Below are 18,751 nucleotides of genomic sequence, written 5' to 3'. Positions count from 1 at the left end.
TGTCAGTCCACCACCACCCCCTGCAACCTCAGCCTCCAAACATTCCTTGTCCGTCCCTTCAAGAACTTCCAGTTGGCGGCAGCTATCTCGATGACTGGCTGTTTGAAGGTGAGTTCAGACTGCCATCTCCCACTCTAGACTACAGCAAACCTTCTGCATTCGCTGAGGATTTCTATCAACGTGCCAAAGTCACATCTGACTCCCTCTCATATGCTCCTTTTCATTGGAGCTGTTCTGGACAGAGTGCAGTTTCAAGCCTTTCCTCTCGAACAATGAGCCAGGATATTCTGGCTAGGATACTGATGTTTCTGCCTCTATCCTGTATTATGGTGAGAGTGACTCGGAGGCTGTTGAGCCTCATGGCCTCCTGCATCCTGCTAGTGACACATACGAGACGGCATATTTGGGCTTTGCAGTCGGACTTGAAGTTCCAATGGGCGGAGCATCGGGGTAATCTCTTCTACATGGTAAAGATCTCAGAGAGAACTGCACAGACCCTGTAGGGGTGGCTAGCAGACCGCAATTGGGTCAGAGGCAAACCAGACTCCCGGGATGGGGGGCCATCTGGAAAAGGCAGAGATCAGAGGACTCTGGTCTCCGGCGAAATCCAGACTCCACATCAACTTGCTGGAGCGATTTGTTTGGCATTGAAATTCTTTCTTCCTTTAATCAAGGGAAAGCCGGTTCAGATGTTGACGGACAACATCCCCGCTGTGTGCTACTGCAACAAACCGGGCTGGGTGGAGTTGTGGACCCTATGTCAAGAGGCCCTGTATCTCTAGGCGTGGCTGAAACAGCAGGGCATTTTCCTTGTGGTTCAACACGTTGCAGGTTCACACGTTGCAGGTTCTCTGAAGGCGGGGGGGGTAGGGGAACTCAGCTGTTGATGCCTAGCGGATCACGAATGGCATCTCCATCTGGAGGAAACACAAGATCTCTTTCAGCAGTGGGGAGAGCCTTTGTTAGATCGGTTCGCCTCTGCTGAGAACACGCTGGAGTTTCAAGGCGAGATTCACTTGACAACGCTTTTATTCTCGTGGAGCCCAGGCCTCCTCTTCGCCTTTCCAGCCAGTACCACTCCTGTTCAGAGTGCTCAAGAAGATCAGGAGTGACCGGGCCCAAGTAATTCTTGTGGCTCCGAACTGGGCACTTAGAGTCTGGTATCCCGGGCTTCTCCTTCGGGAGGATCTACTGTCGCAGCAGCAGGGGAGGGTCCTCCACCCGAACCGGTCAACTCCACTCCTTCTTACGTGGAGATTGTGCGGCGGCAGTTGATAGCATTCCACCTTCCTCCCAAAGTCTGTAATGTTATTTTGGCAGCCAGGCGTCCCTCTGCCGAGACCATGTACGGCTGCGGGTGGCACAAATTTGTAAAATATTGTGCAGAAAGATCTATTGATCTTCTTTCTGCTTCCCTCTCTCAAGTCCTTCTCTTTCTTTTGACCCATGCCCAGCAGGGCTCTGCTCTGGGCACTCTAAAAGGGTACCTTTCGGCCCTGTCTTCCTTTTTGAGGCTGCCAGACAAACCCTCTATTTAAATCCCCTACTGTAAATAGATTTCTTAAGGGGCTTGTACATATGTTCGTATCTGCCCCTTTCATCATGCCTCAGTGGGACCTAAATTTGGCTTTCTCCTTCCTGATGTGTGTCTGCACAACTGCCCCCTCTGACTGTTTACCATCAAAGCAGTTTTTTTAGTGCAATTGTTTCAGCCAGGAGAGTGCGCGAATTGCAGGCTAAGTCTTCCAAGCCCCCTTACCTTACCATCTTCCCTGATAAGTTAATGCTTCACACTATAGCCTCTTTCTTACCAAAGGTGATAACACCATTCCACGTAGGGCAATCTGTGACCTTGCCCACTCACTATGCTCCTCCGCACCCCTCTAAAGAAGAGGAGCGACCCCACCATCGGGCCTAAAATGAGAGTTGTCGTTCTACCTTAACTGCACTAAAGAGTTCCTGGTGGGCCAACAACTCTTCACTGGGTACATCCGATCAAAGAAAGGTTGTGCGGTGCAGCAGAAGAGGACGATCTCACAATGGGTCGTCTTCTGTATCAACATTTGCTACGCTCTGGCCAAAAAGCAGCCTCCTAAAGCCTTTATGGCTCATTCCACCAGAGCGAAGGCTGCTACCACGGTGTTGCAACGTGGTGTGCCAGTCCCCAACATTTGTCAGGCAGCAAAAAGGGCATTTCTGCACACACTCCTGCCTGGACAGTGAAGTCCGAAGGGACGGGCTTTTTGACCACCCTGTTATATATATATATATATATATATATATATATATATATATATAGATATATATATATAGATATATATATATAGATATATATATATAGATATATATATATAGATATATATAGATTTGTACATCAGACGATTGAAGAGGGAAGCTGGTTAGGCAACTGCAGAAATGCTGAGATAGCAGAAAAGTAGCCCTTTAGAGTGCTAGGAGCAGAGCCCTGCTGTGCAAGGGAAGGAATAAAGAGAAAAACATGAGAATGGAGAGCAGATAGGGGGGTCATCCTGTTTTTCTGCATACAAAGCCAAAAACTTGCCCCAGTGGCAGAAGTATAACTTTTTGGTGGAAGGACCCCTGGCTGCCAGAATAACATTGCAGATTTTGGTGGGAGGGCCGCAAGCGGTCAACTGTTACTGCTCAATCTCCATGCAAGAAGGCGGAGTGTTGACCGGTTCAGATGGAGAACCCTTCCCTGATGCTGAGACAAAAGATCCTCCTGAAAGGGCAGCCTGATCGGAGGACTGATGGCCATGCTAAACTCGGGATACCAAACTCTCTGAGCTCAGTCCGGAGCCACAAGGATGACCTGAGGCCGGTCGTTCATGATCTTCTTGAGAACTCTGGGCAGGAGTAGTATGGGCGTAAAGGCATACAGGCAGTATGAGCTCCACTCAATACAAAAAGCATCTCTGAGCGAGACCCGCCTTTTAAACTACAGCACACAGAACTGCTGATATTGAGCATTCTTGGCGGTGGTAAACAGATCTAACCAAGGCTCTCACCACTGCTGAGAGACCATGCACCAGCCCTTGATGGAGATGGCATTCGTAATCCGCAAGGCATCTTTGGCTGAGTTCATCCGCCATGGTGTTCAGAGAACCCGCCAGGCGTTGAACCGCCAGGGAAATGCCCTGACGTGGAAGCCATGTCCAGAAATGCAGGGCCTCTTGGCAAAGGGTCCACGACCCCACCCCACCCCACCCTGTTTGTTGCAGTAGCACATAGCAGTGGTGTTGTCCATGAACAACTTCACTAACCTTCCCTTGATGGAAGATAGAAAGGCTCCAGAAGATTTATGTGGAGCCCAGAATCGGTCCGAGACCAGAGGCTTCCAGAAGGTTAATGTGCAGCTCGGATTCTACCAGAGACCTCTCCCAGATGGCTGCACCATCCCAGGAGTGATGCATTCGTCACCACTGTCAGATCTTGTTGGGGAAGGGAGAGGGGTGTACTACTGACCCAATTGCCCTTCGTTAACCACCACTTCGGATCTTGTGCAGTTCCCTCAATAAAAGGACTAGGTTAGTGTTATTTCCCTGATGCTGCTACCACTCAAACCTCAGGTCCTACTGCCTGCATATGCATATGAAGGTGCTCGAGAGAACGCCGGATTAGAGACGTTATCTGCGCTGCCGGACGGCATAGAACTAAGCGGTGTTTAACTCCCGCATTGACGCCGCCTTTGAGCCACTGATACGAGCAATTGAATCCTCGCATCACATAACGTTTCCCTGCTACGGAAACCACACCTGGCCCAGGGAATAACACGGCCCCTTCATTTCCAAACCTGAATAGATAACCCCTTTGGAAACGGAGACTACAAATACAAACAACATTAGCCTCTGCAATCTCTGGCGCTTATTGCATAGACTTCGTGTAGATTCACGACACCGGCCAAATTAATTTCCTCGCCGCCTAGGAATCACAGTTGATACTTCTTTAATTTCAGGGAAGCTCACGTCCTGATGATGATCTAAAACAAACTAGATCGAAACGCCGTCGACAAACTCAAGGAAAACTCCCCTATTTTTCATTGTATATAATTTTTGTGGGAATAACCTTGTGGTGACATCTTTGTATGTAAATGTATATAATTGCTTTTTTAATATATTCACTAAAGTCACTTTAAGCACTTTTGTCACATATGTGAGCACCTGATAAGAAAGTAATTATCGTTATTACTAATTTTTTTCAAAATTTTTTTTGTATAATATTGTAATAAAACTGACCTATATGGTATTCTACTAAGACTTTCTCCTTGAATTAATTTTATGAATTAATTTCATAATTAACAGTATTCTTCCCAGGACCTCGTTGAGGCCACCAAAAACCATTGTAATTTTTGCAACTGCATATGCCATCTGACATGTCACCAAAAAGGGTCTTGACTCCTAAACTCAGCAAGGCTGAGCCAATATTAACTAAAGAAACAATACACTTGCCAGTGCTGAGGAACTTACTTTTCAAATCAACTTAAAGAAAACCGCATGCATGAATATAACATGGACACTTGCTTTATGAATTGCAACTTTTGCTTTTAATTTTCTTTTGAAGATTGTTTACGTTTTTAGTCAATTTCTGTTTTGTGCATGGGAATACAAAAAAGGTCTAATATACATTTATATACAAACATGAACAATGCAAATGGAATAGAGGTAGGCTGAGGGAAGATAGATAGCGAACAAGGCTCTTCTCTTATTTTCAGAACATAAGATTTATGATTGTTTCCTTTTCTTTGTAGTTACTTTTGGTCCTGAGGAGAACCCTGGCAATAACAGGGTTTGAAACGCGTCGACCGACCCGGTCCCGGGTCATCCCTTTGAATTTATATTGAAATTTTCACGGCAATCTACAGAAAGACTGTTTGCTTTTCTTTCAATTTTACAAACAATTGCAAAAAACGACTAAAAAGCTGGAGACTTTTCAAGCTTTGTGTATATAGGTTCTGTGACACCGGGACCAGTATGGATGTGGAGTAGTATGAATGGATGGCCAAGAGTGTTTTTTGTGAGTCTGTTTGATTTATTGTATATACCCATTTGCATTGTTCATGTTTGTATATAAATGTATATAGACCTCAGCACTGGCAAGTGTATTGTTTCTATAGTTTATCTGACATGTCACAAGCAGGATGCAGGAGGCCATGAGGGCCAGCAGCCTCCGAGTCATTCTCACCAAAATCCAGAATAGAAGTTGAAACATCGGTATCATAGCCTATATATCCTGGACTCGCCGTTCAGGAGAATAAGCCCAAAATTGCACTGTGTCCAGAACAGCTCAGATGAAAGGGAATGTCTGAGAAGGAGACAGGTGTGACTTCGTCACGTTGATAGTGAACCCTAGTGAATGCAGAAGGTCTGTAGTAGTCTAGAGGTGGGAGACAACTGCCTAGGGTGAGCCTGCCTTCAACAGGCAGTCACCGAGATAGGGGAAGTCTGGCACCCCTGATTTCCATAGATGAGCTGCAACCACGGCCATCACCTTAGCGAACACCTATGGGGTGCTGGTAAGGCCAAAAGGGCGCACAGCAAACAAAGTGCTTGTGGGCCATCGTGAACCGCAGGTAACACCTGTGGACAGACAGGACGGAAATGTGGAAGTATGTGTCCTGTAAGTCCAACGCTACCATCCAGTCTCTCGGTTCAAGGGCAGACAGAACTTGAGCGAGTGCAAACATTTTTAACTTTCTTCTTAAGGAGGAAATTGAGAGGGCGCAGGTGTAGAAGGCCTCTGTTCTACTTGTGCACCAGAAAGTATCGAGAATAGCAACCACTGGCGTCAGGCGTCTTGCGTCAGCACCCTCTCCATGGCTCCCTTGTCCGAGAGAGCTGTCACTATGGTCCTCCAGAGATCTTTTGCAGCTAGCTACAGAGAACTGGGACCCTAGCATAACCAACTACGCTATTATTCAAGCAACAATAGAAAAGCAACTGTGTCTACGTTCTCGCACTCTGGATATGGAATCCTTGGCAGCAAGAGGTTTTCATGAGACTCAAACTCTTCCACATACACGGACCAGTCGGAAACTTCATCTCACGCAAGCCGTGGGGAGGCGAGCCCTACACAGGATTTTAGCGGACAGACTACACTGTCTCCCTTTAAAAGAACTATATCCAACTGTGAATATAAGGCGGAGCATTAGGGAGTACCTCTTCTGCACTTACAAAGGAGAATCCCTGGCCCATATTCTATTTTGCTGTCCAGCCCTTCAGTCAGTTCGCAGAATCTACCTTAGACCGTTCCTTCTCCAATTGGGCACTCGTACAGCAAAAGAGGCAGTCCAACAACTTAAAACTTTGTACACTGTAAAGCACATGGCCAGTTTTGGGAAATTTGTTCACCATACACGCATATTACTGAAGGGAAATACTCCACAAGCTGAGCGGGGCGCTCCCTTAGGGGATTTTTAAAAGGGAGGGCTTGGGGCGTGGATGCTTGGCCAATATCAAACCTTTGACTTGCTCTGCCCATCAAGGTTTTTATAACTACTGTCTTATCTTATGAACAAAAACAAATGGAGATTTTAATATTGTTTTGATCCAATATGTCTTTACACTTCGAAATGCTGCTCTCTTCCTTTTTAAATATGTTGCATTGGTTTTGATTAACCGCACAAATAAAGTATTCATTCATTCAGACTCCATCAATCTGTCACAAGCAGATGGCATGGGTGGAGGGGGAGTCACAAAGGGAAGGGAGTAGCAATTTGACAGAATTCATTGGTCTGATGTTCTAGACCTCCAGTGGGAAGGTGAACGCATATCCTGACTCCCACTTGGTGCCCATGGTAGTAAGAGGGCAACTTATAAAGGTTTGCAGGCTGTAGCTGCTGGGGGGAGGAGAAGAGAGTGGCCCTTCCTCTGGCTGCCTGACCCACATGGTCTGTGGGTACTGGATTCTTGGCCACGCAGAGCCTGGGAAGCCTGCACGCCGGTGTGCCTGGGAAGGTAAAGAAACAGCTGGAAGCCCTGTTGTTGCCACAAAAGGAGTGAAAGGTGGATTGGGATGGCGAGGCATCATGGAAGGACCCAAGGATCTGGCTGTAGCCCTGGTGTACTTCAAGCACTCTAGCGCTAAATCTGTACTGACTCTGAAGAGACGGGAGCCATCAAAGGCATGTACATAAACAATGCTTGGGCATCCCCTGAAAAGTCTGTTGCCCTCAGTCAGGTGTGGCGCCATACGGCCACTCTCGATGAAACCGCTCTGCCCAGCGAGTCAGTAGTATCCAGTCCACATCTGATCGTGAACTTTGATGCATCTCTCTTGCCAGCAACAGCCTAGGACAGTATAGCCTGGGTCTCCTCTGGGACCATGGGCAGCACCTGACATAGAGCATGTGGGAAACAGCTCAATGGGCTCACGGTGTTCAGACAGCAATGCCAGGCTTCTTTGCTGAGGTATCCAGCTTCTTGGATTTCCTATCCAAAGGGGCAATAGGGAATAAAGCAGGATTTACATGGGAGGTAGTCTTGGACCACCAAGCTCTCCGGGTTGAGGTATTGGGTGAGGAAATATGGGTTCCAGGGGCGGGGCGGCAGACAATTGTCCTGTTCATAGGAGCCCTTGTGCTGGGCTTGGACTAGGTTCTCAAGCCGGACAGCAGGAAGGGCTTCATTGAATGGGAGAAGTGGATCTGAGGGGGTCACTCCCAGCTGAAACAGCTCTGTCAAGATGTTTTTCTTGACAGCTACAGAAGGTAGGCTAAGGTCCAGGACCTCACCTGCACTTCTCTCTGTCACTGCAAAGGACACTCCCTCTTCCATAGCCACAGTAGGGGCAGAAAGCATGCCAGTATCTGAGGAGTATGAAGTCCACTGGCCTCCGCCTAGTCCTCACACAAGTCCATTGTGGATCTAAGGGTTGGTATTCTTCAGGGTCCAGTGACCTCTCCCAATCCTGCCTAAGTCCTAGCCCATAGCAATAGTACTCAGGCCGGGAAGGCAGTGGGACCTGTCTGGGCCGTAGTTGGTCGAAGCCCCTATGGCTCTGTGTCTGAGTCAGTGTTCAGAATGGGGATAGTGCTGCTGGGGGGTGCTGGGAGCGTCGTCACCAGGACCAGTGCCAGGGAAGGTTGAAGTCTGTATCCATCTGTGGATCTAAGGGCCACGACTGGTGCCGAAGCCGCCGGTGTGGAACCAGTACCCAAACCTGCGGGGCCCAATGGCACACCAGTGGGGACGGCCCCTCAAAGATGAGGTGCATGGCCTTAAAACTCCTGGAGTTCAGAGGGGGTCGCTCCTGCTCCCAGAAATTTTAGGAAGTGCAGAGCCGACCCAAGCTGCAAAGGCAGGGGGGCAGTGACACCACGGTGAACTGTAGGGGACAGGAAAAAGGGGAAAGGGCATGCAATGCACACAGACAAGGAAAGGCAAGGAGGCAGAGGCAGCAAGCTGAAAAAAGCAGTGCAAGTGGCAGGGGCTGTGGCAGCACAATGGACCGTGGAAGGAAGGGGCAGGGGCATGCACAAGGACAATGTAAGACAGGGGAGAAGACAGGGGCATTGGCAGAAACAACAGGCCACTGAGGTCAGGAAGGATAGGGTAGGGTACGCACATGGAGAGCAGAGAGCAACAAGATGAAAATGGAGGGGGGGGCAGGTGGCAGGGAGAACATTATCAAAATGGACCACGGAGGGAAGGGGAGGCAGGGCCATGGGCATGCACACAAACAGAGGTCAAGTGGAAAGGCAGGCAGCAAGCTGACTAGACAGAGCAGGCGACAAGGGCGGTTGCAACACAGCGGAGGGGGCAGGGGCACATACACAGACAATAGGGGGCAGGAGCAGCACATCTACCAGGCAGGGCAGACCGATGGGGCTGTGGCAGAAAAGAACAAGGAGGATGGTGGGCAGGAGGAGGGAGCAGGAACCGAAGCAGCAAGCTGATCACGGATTGCAGGTTGGCATGGGCGGAGGGGAGAACAAAGGACAATCTGGATGGGCAAGGGCACAGGAGGGCAGGAGATAATGAAGGCTGAGTCAGCAAGCTGACTTCGGAGGGAAGCCGGCATGGGCAGGTAAGAGGTGCTAGGGGCAGGAAATTGAATATTCCGGGCAGGCCTGATGGGGTTGTAAGCTTATCGCGGGAACAAGAGTCCATATACACGCCTTCATACAATCATTTTAGGCAGTAGTCTTAAGATTTGCTTACAACTGTAAGACTGAGTTGGCATACTTTCAATCAGGACTGGTCAGGTACAAACATTACTCAGTACGATAAATTCAGACTTGGAACAATTAAGTACTAGAAAAAAGTAAGATGGGTGTGAGGAAAATCAAATTGTTGCTCTCATTGATTACCACATCCCCGAAACAAAGTTCTTTTCAACACTTGCAGAGTTTCAGTCTTCTAGACCAGACAGGTATCAAAGGGAGCGCACCAGGTTTCCTACAAAAACCGTAGATTTCAATAGTAACCAAAATGAGTTACTTTCTCCATTGAATACGACAAAACGTCAGCCAGAGTGATGCACTTGAGATACTTTATTGTTCTTAACTAGGCAGGGGCATCAGACTCGTATTCGATATTTACAACCAGCACCAGTTTCTGTAGAGAGTTACCCTTCACCTTGGCACACTGCCCGCGGTCCCGAAGGTAATGCGGATCATAGCTGGATGAACCTACCTGTTACAAGGTGATAAGATAGCTTAGATGAGTTGAGCGTCCATTGTTGACATTTATGTTGGATCTCCAGGTCGAATGCGGCAAGGTTAACTCATACATCCTTCCCTTCTCCGAGGTTGGTGCAATAAGTTCCAATTTGGATTGGATAATAATAATTCTTTATAAAAATGTTCTATTCAAAGCGCTTTGAATAAAAAAAAAAGTAATGTGTGAAAATGTTTTCTTTTTATTCCTATAATAGTAAGGCACTTGCAGGTTCTGGCTTTTAACAATCTGAGGTCACCTTTAGGAATATACATTTGGCCTGAACTCTGCTCTCGATTGTGTCACAAATGTTGTTTAAGCAATGGTGGTGTTTCTTCGTCTAGTGTATTCATATGTACTACACGTGTCCATCAAGGGCCAGATCCATGCCAAGTGTTCAGGCAAACCACTGACTACTGAGTAAAAGAACTCCATATAAATGTATTGTTTGTAAATATGTTCTAGTTTCTAGTGAGTGTTTTCCACTGCCCAGAAAATTCAAATTCTAATATCGGACATGGGGACAAAACTAACTAATTGTTTTTGAAGCTTTTTCCCCTATTGGAAAGTATGGGAAATTTTTTAATTTGTTGCTTGTAAAGATTTTAATATTTCCGCTGTTAGAGGAAGGTATGTTTACGCCTTAACAGATCTTTGTCTATATTTGGGTCAGAAGCTTGTGTGTTGTGTGAGTAGGGCTCTTCAGTAAGTCTTCCTCTGTACACGTATTACAATGTAGCAAACAAGTAAAAGACCAAGCTGTAGGGCCCAAATTTGAAAAAATAATTTGAGGTGAATTTTCAACTTGCTCATGGAATTTGAGAATGTGTGATTCACTGTTCCAAACCTTGTTGCAAATCAAGTTGTGAAACTAAATTGATGTGCTGTTCTATCGAGATAGTTTCCTCTTTCCCCGTTTCATCATTTCTGAATTGTGGAAAGTTGGGCCAGGTTCACAGATCATTCCACAGATCCCCCCCCAAAAACGGACTCAACTCTACAGGGAATGATTGCGGTCTCGCAGACAGACCAGTGGACACATTGCGGCCCATAGTTCTTGCTCCTTGTTTTTAGGTCGAGGGACCGTCACTTCACTGCGAAGCAGTGAGGGGCGGCGCCCCAAAGAATTAATGTTTTGTAGTTAGGGGCTTTGAACCCACCTCCCTCCTCCATTCTCCTCCATTGGCTGGCTTCCTAAACGGAGGTCAGCCATTGGAGGAGAATGGAGTCACTCCAATAAAGCCCTGTCTCTTTCGGATTCGGGCGTGTTTTTTTCGTTCTTTACCCCTATGACGTCACCCGTCACTCAGAACCCAAAAACACGCCCCCGAATCCGAAATTTTCAGATGTTTGGGGCCGCCATTTTGCTGCTCGAGCAGCGTCGGACATGAGGTAACTATCCCTTGTTCTTAATTTGCGCTGTACTTTCACACAAGGCATAGCTGCCGCTCCAGGAAAATAAAAAGTGTTCTTAAGTGCGAAGTCTATTAAACACGGTTCCTACTGCATCAACAGTCTCAGCGACCATGGTCCACTCTCTGGGGTATTCGCCGCAGCCGGTCCTCGAGTGCATGCACAAAGCTCTGGGGCTGTGCCTTCCCCGCGTCGTCTGTGCGGCTCCGCCTCTCATTCTCACCCCTCCGGCTGGCTGGTGAGTGGATCTCGGGCTTTCACCGGAATGGGGAAGGCGGGCGGGCGGGCTCTCCGGGGGCCGTCTTTGCCATGGTCCACTCTCTGGGATATTCGCCGCAGCCGGTCCTCGAGTGCATGCACAAAGCTGGGGCTGGAGCCGTCTCCGTCGTTTGGGCGAAAGAGCGAGTTAAAGGGGCGGCGAGTCAGACGCTGGTAGACGAGGGGAACAAAGGGGAAAGAGGGGGCCAGAAAGAGAGATGTAACGAAAGCCAGAGATGTGGGGGCGAGGAGGCAGGGGCCTGAAGTGGAAGAGAGAGAAGAGGTGTGGGGGGTGATCAGTGGCGGCTGGGCAGGGGGCGACATTAGAGGAGGCCCCTGCCGAGAGAGCTAGTGGGGATCACGATTGTAGAAGCGAGAGGTGAAACACGGCATAGTTGGGCAGAGCAGCGGGTAAAGCGGCGTGAAGCCGAGGCCAGTCGACGAATCGTGGTCTGGTGGAAAGGATGAGGTGGAGCGCGAAGGAAGGACACGCACCTGAAACTCACAGGTCCATTATAAAACAAAAACACTCTTGAATGGTGTGGGTGTAGGCTTCACGCTCAGCCCTCGCTTGTAGCGCTTGCATAAAGTGGTTTGCCTTTTGAGAGCTAGGCGCATCACCTGATTCCACACCGGTTCACATTGAGTCTTTCCCCTCACACACGCGTTGTCTCCGTTTCGTCTGTGTTTTCCATTTCTCCCCTTTATTTCTCCACATCCTTCTCATTCCCTCCCTCGTATTCTTACCGCCCCCTCACTCTCGCACTTTCACTCTCTCTCCTCCCTCTCGTTCCCTGTCACACTCAATCTCCATTTTCTAGTGTATTTTGTCCGTTCCCCCCTCTTTTGCATCTCCCTCGTTTCCCTTCATTGACTGTGTGCGCTCTTGGTCTATATATATATATATATATATATATATATATATATATATATATATATATATATATATATATATATATTATAAATAGAATTTCGCAGGGTTTCCGTCCCACACACAATCATAGTCTCTCTCTCAATTTATATATATTTATATATATATATCGTGGTCTCTTTATATGGCTCTCACACCCGCTATCTTACTTTCGGTGCCCTTCCTCTCTTTACCCTTGCTCGCCGTCTCGCGCCCTTCCGTTCTCTCGTCCTCTCCACAACCCCCCATTCACACTCACTCTCTCTCTCCCTGCCCTGCCCTGCGCCTCTGTAACCCGGCCACTCCACCGATCCCTCGTTTCCTGCATGAAAGACACGAGCCTCCGACCCCCTCGCCCTTCCCTCCCCTGTCCCAACTTCTATGTTTACACCAAGTCTCACCTCCTAGTATTTTCTGTTTTGATTTAGTATTGTTGCGTGCATACGGGGCTTGCATTGAAGTCGGAGAAGCTGAGTTGTTCACCATCTAAAAGTGTAACTCTGTATCAGTCCCACCCCTAACAGGTGTGCTGATGAAATTACCGATTCGCGAGAGAAGTGGGCAAATGTAGCTTTACTAGATACCGGTGGTAGCATGATGGGTTCTGCAATCATATAGCCAGTTAACCCTGCAACAGAACAACTCTGACATACACGTATTCTGCAACATCTAAAAGCCAGTGGCCACCATACCGGCTCTGCAAAAATGACACGAAATGGAAAAAAACACATGGTCAATAGTCATTTACGGACAGAAGAACAAAGCCAACTTATCAGTTCCGAAAACGTAGTTTGGCGAGCGAAGTACGTATTGCTTCAGGAATGCAATTGGTCTCTTCTGTGGTAATTTCTGATAACACTGAGCGATATGGCCATTACTAGTTCTATTCAGTGAGCGCACGCATGCTTTTAAGTGGAGACAATGCCTATGTATGTGGGTTTTTTTTAAAGATAACCAGTCCGAAATTAGTTTGCACTCTGGTTTACCCTGAATTAAAACTTTAGTCTGCAGCAAATTGGTGCAGCCTTCGTTATCACACTAGCAGCAACTCCATGCCCCCTCCCCTTTCAAATTAAGACTGCTCCAGCAAATGGTTTGCTTAGAGGGTGAGTGTGAGACCTCAAGGGTGTTAAGACACTGGAGCGTTGGGGAGGGACAGTCTGGGGCCACCACCCACTGGGAGCACAATGTGTACTAGAACAGCAGGGGGGTGCTAGCAGGGTTGAGGTGACACGGCAAAGCAGGCTAGGGCTTTTTACACAACTAGCGCTTTTTAACAAACACGCTGCTTTAAAGCATTTTAAATAACTTTTTACCAGGTAAACAGTGGTTTGCCTTGACTTCTTTTTTTTTTTTTCTTCCCCTAGCTTCTGCTATCTGAGCCTTTAGTCCTTTGAAATCCTTATTGTTGGGTTCCGCCCTGTCCCCTCTTGAATTTGTGTACATAGTGCAACTCCTACAAGTTCGAAGCAACTGTTTTTTTTTTTTTTTTGGGCGACAGACACACACCTTTCTCCTGTATGCCATGTTTGGCTTTCCGATATTTATGAAGGTTTCTCCCCATTCCACCAAGCTGGACCTTTCTTGTGTCTTTAGGAGAGAGGTCCTTCCATTGCGTGTAAGGCCAGGTACGTTCGTGCCCTTGGATATTTAGTTCACTCATGCATCTCACTCCTCTTTGCCTCATGCATTCTATCGGGTTAAGTGCTACTTCTTGCATCTTTCCTGTTCACTTTAACTGTGCTGTTGACTCTGTTTCTCTGATCTCATGATTCGGATATACTCTTGATTCAGAGTGCAGATTCAGAGTGCAGAGTGGGCCTGGCTCCTGAGGCTTGAGCAGGCAAAGCCAGGCTATCTTCATTTCTGAGCACGGGTCAGAAGGGACATGTGCGCTTCCGCCCGTTTAATTCAATTGATCTGGGAGCCGCACAGAGAATAGCGATAAAAAATAAACCTCTTATGTGAAAGGGAAAGAGGGGGGAAGAACGTGTGTATATATACGGAGGCCGGCAGTGTGCGGGCTGCGACCCTGCGGGAACCGGGCACAGGCGAGGGGCAGGATTGGGAGGCAGGCAGGGCACTCACAACGACAGGCTCACTCAGCTCCAGTTATCATAGTTTTTTAATATAATTTATTAACGGGGTGTTTCCGCTTTTTCCTTGTCCTGTTTTGACTTGAATTTGTAAAACGCACAGCTTCTGAAGACAACGACGTACTTTTTAAGATGCAAGAGGGTGCCCGTTTGTGTCCCACTTTTAAAATATAAATGTATTTATTGAGAAAAGGGTCGGGTTTAGCGTACGATGTTTGTCGTTGAGTAAACTCTATTTATTTACAACTTGGGCTGCAATAAATCAGCCTGCACCGTAGTTTTCTGTTCGTCGTGTTGCTTTTGGCGTCTAGTTCAAGGGTAGCTAAATATATTTATTAATGTTTTTTATAGTTGGCACGCTCACACTTTCTGCACTTTCCCCTTGACGTTCAAGAGTGTGGGGAGGTTAGCCAGGCTATTGTGCCTGCTGCGAAGCACTGGTTGTAGCAGGCGCTACACAGATGAGCATTTTATTCAGGTAGCTCAGAGGGTTACGGCCTATGTTGCATAAACAAACCCTACTGTGACACAAGTTACAATCCTTTTAATATAGCCTGTTTGTATGAACTGGCGTCATGGGACTTCGTTTAAACAGCTAAGCATAAGTTCATAGCCTGCTGTTTGATTCTCAATGTCAAATTACGCACTCACCCACTAGTCACTCAGTCGCACTTCTTTCCACTCCCACATATAGTGGCTCACACACTCCATCCGACTTAATTGGTAAGGAAGCACATTCGGGAGTCAGTGAAAAGAAGCTGTGGAAAATGAGATATGCATGTGGACGAGATATGAGTGCACATGCCTAACGTGGAATGAGTTGAACAGGCATGACTGAGTCACTTTGAAGACCACTACCCCTTCCATGGCCCCCGTCATGTTTAATTTGCAGACTCACAATTTCAGAACTGAAACATATTTTCGATATTATTTATAACAAAATCATGGTTACTCTCCATTGACAAAGCCAAAAGTCCTGTCTGGTTTCAAATGTATGTCAGTTGCTGGGTTATATATGTGGATGCAGACACTTTAACAACTGCTTCTTGCTTTCTCAAATATGCTTGAAAATGCACCATTTGCCCGCTCTGTTTTCAAACTTTTCTCAGGGGAAGAACCCACCACCAAAATCCCTTTATGATGGTGTGCTCACAATGCTCGCTTGCCACCAGGTGTTCACTCAATCTTTTACGCCCTACCACTTTCAAATGTCACCAGCCACCACTGTGTAGCTGTGTGTGCGTGTGTGGCTCTGTGTGGATAGCTTTTTTTGTAGGTGGCTCTATGTGAGGGTAGCTCTGTCTGTGTGTGGGTGCCTCTATGTGAATGACTGTGTGGGTGGCTCTGTATGTGTGTGTGTGTGTGTGTGTGTGTGGCTCTGTGTGGGTGTAAATGCAAAAGGTCATGCATTTGCGAGCGATTAAGCTATTGGCATTGTAAATGACAATGCCATTTATTTAACGATTACGCTATTAGCAATGTAAATGACAATGCCATTTATTTATGATAAAAAAAACAGCAAAAAAAAGTCATGAGCAATGCCAATAGCTCTACCTTTAATAATGCCGAGACCATTGCATTGTAAATGCTTGTTTCTTCAGGGTTTGTGACACCGTGTGATGCTGGAGATGGTAAAAGGTTGCCTTACGCATGTGTAGGAGCTCATGCTACTGCTACTGCCATCATTGCGACAAACGAATTGCCTCATAAACTTACATTAAAAAACCTGGCAAAAACATATATGATGCAGCAGCTTCTGACTCGGTAGCCTCCGCATTCTTTGTTTTTCAGAACAACATAACATGGATAATATTTACTGGTTTCAAAGCAGTAGAATCTCTTGGAATTGATCCAGTCCCTGTGAACCATCACCTGCCTTTAAATATAATTAACTGAATCACTTTTGAGTTTCATGTCTTAGATTTGTATTTTGCCACACCTTGCCTTTAAGGAAGTCCTTTCCAATTGAGATCTTAATGCTTCTTTCCTTTCCTCTGCCTTGCAGCTCTGCCAGGTCGTGCGCTTGGTGCCAGGAGCCTACTTGGAATACAAATCTGCGCTCATGAGCGAGTCCCACAAGCAGGGAGGCCTGCGGCTGGCACAGGCAAGAGCACTTATCAAGATCGACGTCAACAAAACCAGGAAGATCTATGACTTTCTTGTGCGTGAGGGCTACATTTCTAAGATCTGAGACAATGGGGCCCGTGGGGCTCTGAGAAGAACTCGCCACAGGCTTCAGGACCGCGGCCAGCGCTTTCAAAAGAAGAAACTGTCCAATCGTGTGACACTTGAACGTCCCTTGTGCGAAGTAGGATGTCTTTGTCAGTATTATGTACACTTGCACAGAGCAGTGTGTATCCCTAGCAGCTCGTCCGGCCTTCAGTTTTGAGGACACGGTGAAGCTGAACACCTCATATTGTGGTAATGCAGCCTCCCTATCTAAATCAGTGCTTTTGGCTGGATCCAGTCCTTAGAAAGAATAAATGACGTCAGCCTTCAGTAAAGGAGTTTGCAGGTCCCAGGACGTGACCTACGGGATCAAAATTCTATGAGTTCTATCATGTGTTTTTGTGATCAAGATCATTTATTCAGGAACCATACCAGAGGAACATAAAAAAGAAACAAGTTATTAGTAGAGCACATACATGGAATACGTGAGCGCAGTAGAGCTTGATTTTTAATTATTTTCAAACATTGTTCCATTTAGATGAAATTCTTGGACTCAGCACTGTATGCTGCAAATCGATTCTCACGCAAGATTATTTCTTTGGTGCCCTTACTAAGAAAATGCAATGACTGTTTCGCCCAATGAAAACCCCTGTGATGGAGGAGTGATGGACGTATACATTAAAGTATACAGATGGGGCTGCACGTCGGATGTTATGAACAGAAACAAATGTGTTTTTCAGCGCCGCTATGTGGCTCCGTTCAACTATAATCCGCATCCTCTTAAATAGCTATTGGCTTTTAACATAGTGTTGTAAACCTGTACCTTTGTGCTGACTCTTTAGCATTGCTGTAAATAATACAGACATTTAGTGTGCAGCATGTTTTTCGAAATGTAGCCAAAATGTAAGTTACTTCATCACTGTGTCGATTTGCATCACTGCCAACAAAAAGATTTGTTGTTAGATCATGTTTGTGAATATGTGTTTGGAAAGAGCCTTCGGAGTAAAGGCATGCTTTGTAACGAGTGATACCAACACATTCAAGTTTCCAACAGTGGAAGTATTCTTGTTACAACACCAATGGCAGATTAAAGAGTATCTGGACACCTCAAAATGACCTAATGATTTGCATATTTAGATGAACAGAACTGCCTTTGACATTTAGAATTGTTTGTGACTCGTGTCTCCTCCAGATAGTTATCAAGTCAGTGCCTTGGTCAGTGGGACAAAGAGGAAGTTCTTATTTAAACTGGTCATCTATATTTCGGCAGGGGGCTTCACTTTCAAGACTATGTTAATTACTGTCCACGGGGGCTTTTGGGGCGATCGATGTAGATGGTTTTGTCAGGATATTGTAGGTTTTCTCATTGCATATATTGCAGACACCTTACTTCACTGCTATAAACAAGGTACAAGAGCTTCTCCATCATGGAATTTTCTTTGAAATTCACAAACAGTTGAATGACCCGAATTGTGTGAGTGATCCTCCAGCCTATTTCCAGTCGTGAAATTTTCCTTTTGTTTTTTTTAAATAAATTTTTTATTGAAAACACAAAATCAGAGCACATTCAGCCATACAAGCACTAGAGCGAAAGGTGACCATAATACAGGCATCGGGGCAGTTCGGAATCGTTTCCGATATTCAAGGACGCAGTTCAAAAATCAATTCAATTACAATCATACAAAACTTTTGAAGACCGCATGGGGTAATACACGCAATATTACAATCATCAAATCTTATCCGTTTGGGTCGCTATATACATTTCTCAACCTGTCCATAGCCATGTCTGTAGTGGGAGAGCTACAGAGCTCACCCCTATATGCATTCCATTTACCCCACTTCTTGACCCATTTCTTGGGGCACCCTCTGAGTTTGTAAACTGTTTTTTCAGCGACCATAGCTCTATTCATTTCTGCGGTCCAACCCACCACCAGAGGACGATCAGGAGAACCCCACTTCATCGCTATGGAACGTTTTATGAGGAGACAGCTGAGGGCCAGCCATTGATGTTCCATATCTGTCAGGTCCGTTGCCCCCCAGATATTGAGGAGCCCTCCCCTAGGAGTCATTAAGATCTGCTTCCCAAGCGCTTCAGCCATTTTCTGGGTCGCCCTGGTCCACAGGAGCTGAACCACGGGGCATTCCCACAAGGTGTGATAGAAAGTGCCAATTAACCCACAGCCCCGCAAACACAAGTCGTCTGGGCATCTGCCAAGTTTCGCCAGTAGGGG

At 46.6% G+C, this 18,751-nt stretch overlaps 1 protein-coding gene across 2 annotated transcripts in view; it reads left to right on the top strand.

The window, feature by feature from the left end:
* The window catches only part of TADA2A (transcriptional adaptor 2A), a 279,922-nt gene extending 262,289 nt beyond the window's left edge, over positions 1 to 17,633 (top strand). For both annotated transcript variants that reach the window (XM_086954889.1, XM_086954888.1), the window contains exon 15: positions 16,357 to 17,633. In XM_086954889.1, the coding sequence (XP_086811015.1) occupies positions 16,357 to 16,542 (186 nt within the window). In that variant the 3' untranslated portion in view covers positions 16,543 to 17,633. The remainder of the gene's footprint in view (positions 1 to 16,356) is intronic.
* Positions 17,634 to 18,751: the final 1,118 nt, after the last annotated feature.

Source organism: Lissotriton vulgaris, chromosome 2_1, assembly GCF_964263255.1.
Source record: "Lissotriton vulgaris chromosome 2_1, aLisVul1.2, whole genome shotgun sequence".
Classification (NCBI taxonomy): Eukaryota; Metazoa; Chordata; class Amphibia; order Caudata; family Salamandridae; genus Lissotriton; species Lissotriton vulgaris.
Note: the sequence above shows the minus strand (reverse complement) of the source record. Positions and strands in the feature narration are given on the sequence as shown.